Source organism: Trichoplax adhaerens, genomic scaffold (assembly GCF_000150275.1).
Source record: "Trichoplax adhaerens TRIADscaffold_12 genomic scaffold, whole genome shotgun sequence".
Taxonomy (NCBI): domain Eukaryota; kingdom Metazoa; phylum Placozoa; class Uniplacotomia; order Trichoplacea; family Trichoplacidae; genus Trichoplax; species Trichoplax adhaerens.
Window position 1 is genome coordinate 633,318 of NW_002060954.1, and position 10,781 is coordinate 644,098.

General features: G+C 30.8%; 1 protein-coding gene across 1 annotated transcript; it reads left to right on the top strand.

Moving 5' to 3' along the window:
- Positions 1 to 824: 824 nt before the first annotated feature.
- On the top strand, positions 825 to 2,720 carry TRIADDRAFT_30221 (uncharacterized protein; the record flags this gene model as incomplete). The annotated part of the gene is made up of 4 exons (XM_002115710.1): positions 825 to 1,045; positions 1,829 to 2,096; positions 2,209 to 2,361; positions 2,544 to 2,720. The coding sequence occupies 4 exons, from the start codon at positions 825 to 827 to the stop codon at positions 2,718 to 2,720; spliced, it is 819 nt and encodes a 272-aa protein (XP_002115746.1).
- Between the last annotated feature and the right edge of the window lie 8,061 nt (positions 2,721 to 10,781).

Genomic DNA, 10,781 nt, shown 5'->3' on the forward strand with positions numbered 1-10,781 from the left:
GTTATGGTTGTTTGACTGCTATACCAATCATGATACAATATGTGCTATATCAAATTCTCGAAACGGTATTAATTCGACGCTATGCTGTACTTTGTGTTCCTGTAATTTTCTTTTAGCTTATAGTAAAACTATCTATAGTAATGTCAATCCTACAGCAATCCCATAGTATAACATAAATGTACGTGTAAGCATCTATGGAGCAACAACATATTCTCACTTGAATAACTTTATAAAATTACTTAATCTACTAATATCATGGTATGATAATAACTATTTGATATCATCAACTTACACTAGTTTTATACGATGTTTTACGTTTGTAACTAAAGTAAAACCAGTATCATTCTATTGTTATAATAGCCCATCATTTATGAAATTATTACTTTAATTTAAAGTCAAAATACCAATTTTAGTTGTTTCGACTGTAAATATATGGCACAGTAATATTTTGCACGACATTCTAAGCAAATTGAAGCAAACAAAATTATTACAGTATATTTTTAATTATAGTGTGATAATAAATGATGCAGTGACGTAATGAAAGGCAACATGTGAATGATGTCATTCAAACAAATGTCTGCTAGTCTGTTTCTATCGATAAGATACTAGCTGGGCCCTCATATTAAAATTATTGTTGTTCGAAGCGACGCTCCGCTTTTCGCGTACGGTAGTCATGATGTATCAGAGTACATTGCTGAACATATTGTGCCGTTTCACTTATCAATTTTCGATTTCATATTACTGTTTTTCTCTACGATCTTCGATTTTGCCTGTTTCTCAGTTTTTCTTTCGACATTTAATGCATTATTTAACTGAAACAGGTCATGAAATCTGCAAAGCGCTCGGAATCAAATTCGAATTGTTTTAAAGATGGCCACATTGATGCCCATTCTCTGACCGTAGCTTCTACCGGACCGAATTGTACAAATCTGACCACCACTACACATCGTGATCATTCTGCCATCAAACTCTCATTAGAAAGTAGAGATTTGTGGCAAAAATTCAACGAGTGTAAAACGGAAATGATTATTACCAAGCAAGGAAGGTACACAGTGAACCGATTTTAATATACTTACAGTATATTCTTATATACTGTACAGTACTGTATTGACCGTCGTTTTGTTTACCGATTACATTATTATTAAATAATATAATTGCCGGTTTACTCTAGTATTTATCTTTACTATGTGGTCATGTATTGCACAGTGGTACCGTAATACGTCATCGAAATCTATCAGTTCAATACCTTCACATCTCGAGTTTGGGCATTACGTTGCTGTCCTTTATAACATACTATACGTACACTAAATTAATCAATATCGTAAAATCACTCTGCAGAGTAATACAGATAGTGAATTAGAAAAGCTTGAGCAAATTCGTACGTAGCCATTAAGTTTAACACGAAGCTGCAAAAGAGTTGACATACTGTACTGTATATAAGACAGCTTAAAACCTATTTAAGCTAATTTCTTCAACTTTCTAGTCTTTCAATTAGTTCAGGATGTAGCTTCACTATAGCGTTTCGTATAGAAAAAGTTAAAATTACCTTATGTGTATCTTTATACCCATAAAAACTTTATATTACATCACGTTCAATGATCTAACTGATGAATGCATCTTGGTGTGTCCATCTTGTGAAAATAAATAGAAACTACAATATATAGTATCTGCCCAAAAAGCCATGCAAATTTTATATCGTACTACATTTAGAGCTGCGAGTACTGTTTCGTGAATAAATAGTACAAAGATTTAAAATAAGATGCGATTTTATTAATTTTACAATATTGATACTGATTCTATTTCATGTATTATAACTGATACTGGACAGACGCATGTTTCCAACTATTAAAGTAAGCGTAAGTGGAATGGATACAAAAGCAAAGTATCTAGTATTAATGGACGTCATAGCTGTTGATGAAAATCGCTATAAATATCAGCACAATCAATGGACAGTCGCAGGCAAGGCAGAACCAGCTATTCCTAATCGCTATTACTTTCATCCTGACTCACCGAGCACTGGAACACAATGGATGCGTCAAGTAATTTCATTTCAAAAATTAAAAATAACAAACAATCAAATGGATCCCTTCGGACACGTAGGATTCTTACGGAATCATTTTACTAATTTTAATTTTAAGTAATAAATAATTAATTAGATTAAACCGACATGATTAACGTTCAATGATTACTTTATTTCTCGTTCTATAGATCATTTTAAATTCTATGCATAAATATCAACCGAGAATTCATATTATACAAGTTTGCGGTCAAGATAAATTCTCTCCTTGCGTTAGCAAAGCCAGTGTTTTCGTCTTTAGCGAGACCCAATTTATTGCCGTGACGGCTTATCAGAATTCACAGGTAAAACAGGAATTTTACGCACGTTATTTATCAATTAAATGGTCAAAAATTTCTGTGTTAGAGAACCTAATAAATTTCCCTAATAGCGTACTCTACATTTTATGATCGTTATACTTCCGCATATTACCGTATATCAAATATTTGCTTTAAAATTTATGTAATATTTTCGATAATACAATCAGATTACAGATTTAAAAATTCAGTATAACCCCTTCGCCAAAGGATTTCGATGCGGTAAAACCAGTGAACGTCGCCCAAGGCGGTTAGTTAATCACAAATACTTGGATGATAACAAATTAAAATTCTTGAAAAACAGCACAGATAGATTTATTGAAAAAAATCGTTATAATTCTTTCTAATAAAGCGTAAATATTAGTAGGCGATCACTAATACTTATATTAACCGAGTGCAAATGCTGTTAAACACTTATATACGCTACAATTTGATAATTTTAAAATGTATAACTGTTCACTAAAATAGTCGTAAGAAAATACCGGCATGCGCATCTGATCTTAGCAGCTATAACCCTACACCAAGCTCAAGTTCTAGTAAAGAAGATATGGAAGAGGTAAGCAACGGAGAAATGATACACCACGAACATCACCTGCAACCGGCGCACTCTTTCCATCTTGAAAAAGAAATGACAAGCATCTTTGGGAACGGAGAAAACAGTGATAATCCCATCTATCGTATTCCTGTGGATCACCTGCATTCATCAGGTAATATGCACGTGTAGCTATATATAAATACTTACTCACGATACCGGCTGTTCTAATGAAAACGATAATCTGAAGCTAGCTTCTTAGAGAGTATGCATATCGGCCAAATTTTCGCGATTGGATATAATAGATCTAAATAGAAAACAATTGTCGTATCAAAATTTAAGAATTTTACGATCATGCAATAAAATGTACCGTATAGAAAAAAATATACTACAGAACGCTACAGTCAAAAGATTCTTACCATTTATTATTACTCACAAACAATTGTTCACTGCTAGTAAAATTTGACTTTATAATTATTGTCGTTATCAACTATCAATTTATTTTCATTTGTTTAGATGATAGCAGCTTCATCATATCTTCCAGCGATAAGCAGCCCAAAGAAGCCAAAATAACACCTATTTGCAACAATGTAGAATTGTATGGTAGTAATAATGGATCTTATTTTTATGATAATTCACTGCCCTTAGATTACAATACTTCGTTTCCGATTAACATTAACGGTAGCAACTTTGGAAGTTACAATGCTTCAGTAAATGATAGTAGCAGTAGTAACTGCAGCATTAATGGTAGTAATAGTAGCTTGTGTAGTAATGGCAGCAATATGATGGCAAATATAATGACTCCACCGTGGAATGATGAGTTCAATCATGCTAGCGATCCTTCGAATACTTACTGTTCATCATATGACATTAACCACGGAAATCCGGTGATATCGTGCAATCTTCAATCGCTAGGATATCAGTGTAGTAACATTGTTACCAATGTAATGCAATCTCCTCATCAAGATATATTGTGTAACTCTCATCAAACCTCACAACTATCTCAACAAATGCAGCAACAACATGATAACAATAATTGTTCGTCAACCTATCTATTATCGGATATAAATACCCCAATTACTCAAACTGTGCATACGAACATCGCTACTATCCATGCTACCAATTACACTGATCTGATTGGCACATCCGTATCAGCTATAACTCCAACAAGTGGCACTTTACAAAGGAGAAACTGCATTCTTTCAAGTAGTACCAATAGTTCCAATAATATAATTCCTGCACAGCATCCCTTGTGCCATAATATTAATAGTAATGACATCCAATACTGGTAGATTTATGATACTGCTTTGACATCAACTAAAATTGACGGTCATGTTGATGCTCAGATATAAGGTATAATTTAAATTTCGGCAAAAACGCAGTCCGGAAGAGTCCCGCCGAAGTGAGTTTGATGTAATTTCTTTGATATCGCTGAGGCCTTGTAAGTTTTAAATTTAGCTAACAATTTTTACTCGTTAACTGTATGTCCGTTTACTTAATATACAGTCGATATATCTATCTACCATGTGATATTATTGCTTAGGATCATATCGCGGATTCAATTGTAAAATTGACCTAATTACTGTTAATGCCCGATTACGATAACTGTGTTATATTTAAATTAGAGTGTTAATAATTATAATATACTAATCAAAGCAAGAAGGGATATTTGTTAAAACGATATGATAACAAATATAATGCTGTAGTAGTAATATAACCTACTGTTTAGCTTTATCTTTAGTCTAGAAATTTCTTAAATTAAAGCCAAATTACGGCTAAATTTATTTAGCCTATTGTTTACATTTTATAAATTCCATGGTTTTCATGGTGAGCAAGTCTTAATTGACTATTAATGAAGAATGAGAAAATGAAGGCTTAATTGCGTCATTTCTTACTTTCTTACTGATTGTTACGAAGTTAAGCAATGCTTTCAAAATTGTAAGATTATACTATTATAATTATAATAGTATAATGCATATAAGTTTGTGCGTATGGAAATTAAAAGGTAATTGGAATCATATTATTAGGAGTAATTAACATTAGTATAAACTAATTTCTAGTTGGAACGTGATTTAAAGTAGCCTCCAAATAAGTTCACCCAACAATGTTATACCGAACTAGAGTGTCAAGCGCCTGTCATATGACTACATCCGATAACGATATCGAAATCCTAAAATTATTGCATCGACGAAATACTAAGTAGACTCCGATTATTTATGTAGTGTAACTTATTATACGGATCTTATCAAACATAAGGAAAAAATTATAGTGTAGAATGCGACACTTAATGATATGGATGTATTGCAAATTAGTAATATGGAACTTTTTATAAAACTTTTCTAAAGCGGACAAATTGAAGATAGCGTTACGTAATGCAGTTTATACTAGATATATACTGTAGTTAAAATGAAATCTTGTTGTTATACGCTAAATGCAAAGACTGCAAAGAATCAGCTTTCATGATGTAGAATAATTGTCTAGAGTCACTGAATTAGTTAGTCACTAGATGGTCAAATTGATAACCAACTAACACGACGATCACGGATATATAAGCGCTTGCTAATACGATGATGACTGACTAGTGACTATGGCTACTGTGAATGCTATAATATCGGTAGGTATGGCTATACAAGCTTCTGATCATAGAGCTCAATTAATTGGATGACAGATATGCTACACAATTTATCAGCAACAATGTCTGGCTAAATGTACGAATTGGCTGGATTGCAAACGCATAAGGAAATGATGAGTGCACATGTTCACTAAACCATAAAGGTCATATGGATGACCGTATGATACGACCAAATAGGGTCTATCTCTTGTTCGATTAGGTACAGCTGTATTATAGTTGTGATAGATTATAAAGCTCTAAATGTAAATTACTTCATAACAAACGTTCACTATTATAAGTCCTAGAAATCAGTAGTCTTCATCAAGGAAATCAAAATACTTTAATTTATTGCAGTTAAATTTCAATATTGCACCAGCGTCTATTGTTCTACTATTTTATTGAAAATTATAAACAAAACTACAGTATTACGCTTATAACTCTACAATTATAAATTTCAGGTCATATGGTTCTCGTAATTATAAATCATTGTAACTGAAAATGGCATCGAAGTTGAGTACTATGTTCAGAAGAACTCTATGGTGATGTTACTTTAGAGAATTACTCTATTTTTGCAACTCAAATTTCAAGTTTCTAAATTATACATTACGCAGTAATGTCATCTGATATTTCAATCACTGACATAATCATACTATTCTATTAGTAGTTATGGAGCTAAATAAAATCGCTCCGAAGCAAAACTTTTATATTTGGACGTAAAGAAAGTAGATAAAATTCGTGGTAGAAGAAAATTTATTTCATTTACTGTAGGTTTTGTAGAATTAGACCGAAACAAAGATAACAATTGTAGTTAATGGTTATTACTGTTTGAAGACTCCTTAGCATAGTCTTCTAGATGATACACGTAAGAATTGCAGTGCACTAGTAACATGATTTCTTTCTAGTGGCTGAACTATTCTAACTGTTTCAAGAATTACAATACGTAAATATTTCTACTAAAGTTTATCGATATTAAAGCACAATGGAACGACTATTAGAGTATCATCTACCCTTCTATGTCTACTAAATTCCTTTAAATGGATATTTGCTTCTACAGAATTCTAGAAAGACTAATCTAGTAACATTTATACGAGATACAATGATTATGATTGGTCAGTAGGAAAGAATTTATTCTCTTCGATGAGTCATTTGTCCTAGGTGCTTCTATTATTAATAAGAAAAGCCGAGCAAGAACTTAGCAAATCACCAACTTCTAATTTGTCAAGTTGAATTATCTCAGGCCTACTATGATTATAATCTAAGTTATGTTTAATACTTTAGTATTATTATAAAACTCATCCCTAACCTATTAGTATCACTTAGGAATATCTTTTGAATGGCATCTTTGAAACACCTACAATAAAGATTTTCGAAAAAACGTACATAATAGTAAAGACGAGAGTAATAGAAGTTAAAGCCCATGCAAGCGAAAGATGCTCAAACAGAACATTTTAGATCGATTTTCGTTAAGCCATCAACTATGAACAATTAATACTGAAATGAAATTGATTACCACACTTGTAATTGGCTTATTTACCATATAATCGATATCAAAATTTTATCTAAAAAACAACTTACTGAGCTGATTGTCATCGCGAGTCATCAAGTCAACAGTAAATTTAGAAGCTAGAGCAGAGGCAATTTCTATCAATTAAAATATAAATTCAATATTTAATATCTGCCAAATAATCCAAATCAAATAATTATACACGCCCACCTTCAGTGCGAACAAATCGTGCAGCGGCTCCTAGTATACGATATAGGAAAGTTAAGTAAGAAAGAATTTACAGAACGAGTCGTAAACTCTGTCTAACTAAAAGCAGTGAAACTTCCATTACTAATAATTTGAGAAGTACAGTATTTTGATAACAACTGAAGTACAAAGTTCGGATTATCTATAAAGTTTTAGATTCTTTATTTCAGCGTTGACTCTACTACAAAACAAAATGCAAAATCATAACTAATAATATCTTATATCTGATAAACGTATTTCAGGCTAAAACCAATCTGACTACAAAATTGGTAACAATACATATATGTACACACAATATAATGATCTTAATCAGATTAGCCAACATAGATTTGTTCTATCACTCTCAACTTAGACCAAGGAATTCAAAATTAAAGGCCATCAAACAAATTGCATAAGAAATTATTATACCTAATTTTGCTCTCAGAATCCTCTCAAACGATCGTTCAACATTTCTTTTCGACTCCAATGGTAAAAGATTAACTATAATCACGTAATCAATTTAGTAAGGAATGTCGTTAAGATTAACGTTATCAATTTATTTAAAGTTAGCTTTGAATTTAAACTAATCAACCGCTTAAAATTTCTAAAGTTTATAAGAAGCAAATGAGTTAACGATGAAAAATTGGATTAAGTTTTTATGAATTGTATTTAAATTTCATCTATTATAGACTCGACTACTATCTGCATGCCCTTCATCTGCTAGCTTATAATTGTTTGAGACTCAAATGATAATGGTTAATTTTTACTAAAAATAATCTAATATTATAATTCTTGAAAATAAACTGATAATATAAATTCAATACAAGTAAAAATTCTCAAAGTTGGCTACTTCTTACTCGGTGGAAAATCTATAATAAACGTTAAACAAGAACAGCACAATTAAGATACTGATAACTGCCACATAATTAAGTCACAAAATTTTAAAATTGAGATAAGAGATTGAAGAATAGTTTCCACGTTAGATCTTTTCGTACCGTCAGATTGATGGGCGTCGATCAAGGTAAGAAAAAAAACGAATAAAACCAAAAGTATTGTAATTTTTGCCATGGTTGACGGGAAACTATAATTTAAAATGTAAGTGTAAGACTATTTGAATCATTTGGCAATAAAGTACTTATACGTCAATTATTATCCAACTTACACCAAGAATAATACTTCTACGGTTTTAAAATACTTGAGAAACTGGTTAAGTATAAATCACTGAAAATACATACGATATATAGTTGAATACATTATATACGAAGCAAGATATTAGCAATTTAATTATAAGATTTCGATAAAAGACTTAATAAAGGTTCAGTAAATGTTAGCTCATGTTAATGCCATTAATTCAGCTATTGCTTAAATAATTAAAAAATACGCAATATAGGCTTCCTAAGACTCGCTGTCATTAATTTTTAATATAAAAATGGGCTAAACCAGGAAAGGTACAGTACTGATTTTGCAAACTTTCAACAGATTAGTAGTAAAACAGGCAGGAACTTGATAACAACAGGTTTGCTCATCTTATGGAAAGAATATTCGTTAGCGTTTATATTAAAAGCCATAACTACTGTAGGTTTCCTAATTAGACTATACAGAACTCAATGGTCGCGGTAGAACCAAATTCGTTCCAGAGTTTACAATAGCAGATATTACACATAATACGTTATATGATCTAGACTTTAATATTTTTGCACCATTTTGCTAATGAATGTGATATAAGCACATAAAAAGAATAGACTCGATTAGATAATACATATGCTCGTATTGTAATTAATGATATCAACTTTTTCATGCTAGCTTAAAGAAAATTTAAGCTATGATTACCGGTCATAAAATTACTATTAGCAGATATGAATTATGATTTAAATTTAGCCATGCGATTCTAATTTTAGGATACTATACATAAATAAATAAATTTACCAGAATTCATATGAGTAAAAACTTTAAAGATTATTTAAAAAGAAATCAGGTAAAATGAGTACAAGTAATTTAACTGAATCGAATCCAAATTCTAATAACTTTTTATCTGCAAATTTTTAAAATAAAAAATACTGGTACATATAGCATATAACATGCGCATATTACCTAAAATGATTTAACTTTCAAACTGAGAAGAAAGGTATTTAATTTAGCTGTACGAAATGAAAATTGCCATACGGTAACTTTTAAGAAATTGTACTAACGTCAGTCTGAAATCATATTATATTACCTCGCTATCTACGTTTATTTGAATAACTTACGTGCAAAATTTTAAGAAGGTTCGAAGAGCAAAACGAAATTACTTCTTTTCAGTATATCTTTGAAGTATCAGTAACTAGAAAACTTCTGGTTTAAGCCAAAATTAGTTAGTGATCTATAATTCTGATAAACATCCTTATATAGGCTAGGGTCGGAAACTGTGAAGATAATAGAAGAGAAAATAGACGGGATATCATTGCTCAAAATAAAAAAGCCTTCTTCTTATTTAATTGATGATTGGTAGATATAAATTGCGTGATATTCCATTATTATCAGGTTAAAATAAAATAACATTACATTTTAAATCTATAAACTTATTTTTAAACGTCATATTTGATCTAACTTGTCAACAGCCATCTCTCGCTGACATATTCCCTGAAATATATATCCGCTAATTATTGTTTGAGCCTGTCAAAAGCGTCCGACAGCAACTGATTTTAAATGACAGGTATTAACATGGCAACCTAAAGTCAAGGAAATAACCTAAATTATCTTTATGTAGAACTAAATTTCTACGGTATATAAGTATAAATTGAACTCATTGTTTTCCTAATGGCGTATAAGCTATTTTTATCAATAGTAACAGAAACCTTCAATATTTAACCATCGACATTATATGGTGCCTATTATTTGTGATTTATGAAACCGTAGCAGTCACGATATCTAATTATCCCTTTAATTCTTATCAATCCGATTATTACGTATAATTAAAGCATCATATTACATTCGCCTATAAGTAGTATACCATTTGTTAGTATCGATATGTCTACTTGTAAAACTAAGGTCAATGTGCAAGACGAACCACTCATGGCACCTTAGAAGTGACGTTTAAATTATTAATAATCAATTATAACTATTGATTTACTTTGTTCTTTCTTTTCTTCGAATCAAAATATAACATTTTTTCTACTCAATTTTAATGATGATACTTATGAATAGAGTTCATAATTAATAGTTTTGTAATCCGATACCTGATAATAAAATAGTAAAGAAGCTTTAAAAAATCATTAAACTTATCCAATTAAAATGTTTGCCCTCAGAAGTTTTATTATTCAAAATATATACTGCTGGAGTATTTTAAGAATCATATCGCAATTGAGAAATTATGAGGTTTTCGAATGACATTATCTTCAATTTTAAATTTTGTAGATTCTATAAATATAATTCGTATAAAGTTTAACCTTAGTATTACTGGAGGAAATTTTACAATACAATTTATAATGTGAATATGAAGGAAACGAAAATGTTCAATAGCAACAAGAAATAACAATAGTGAGAACAATCGCTAAAAT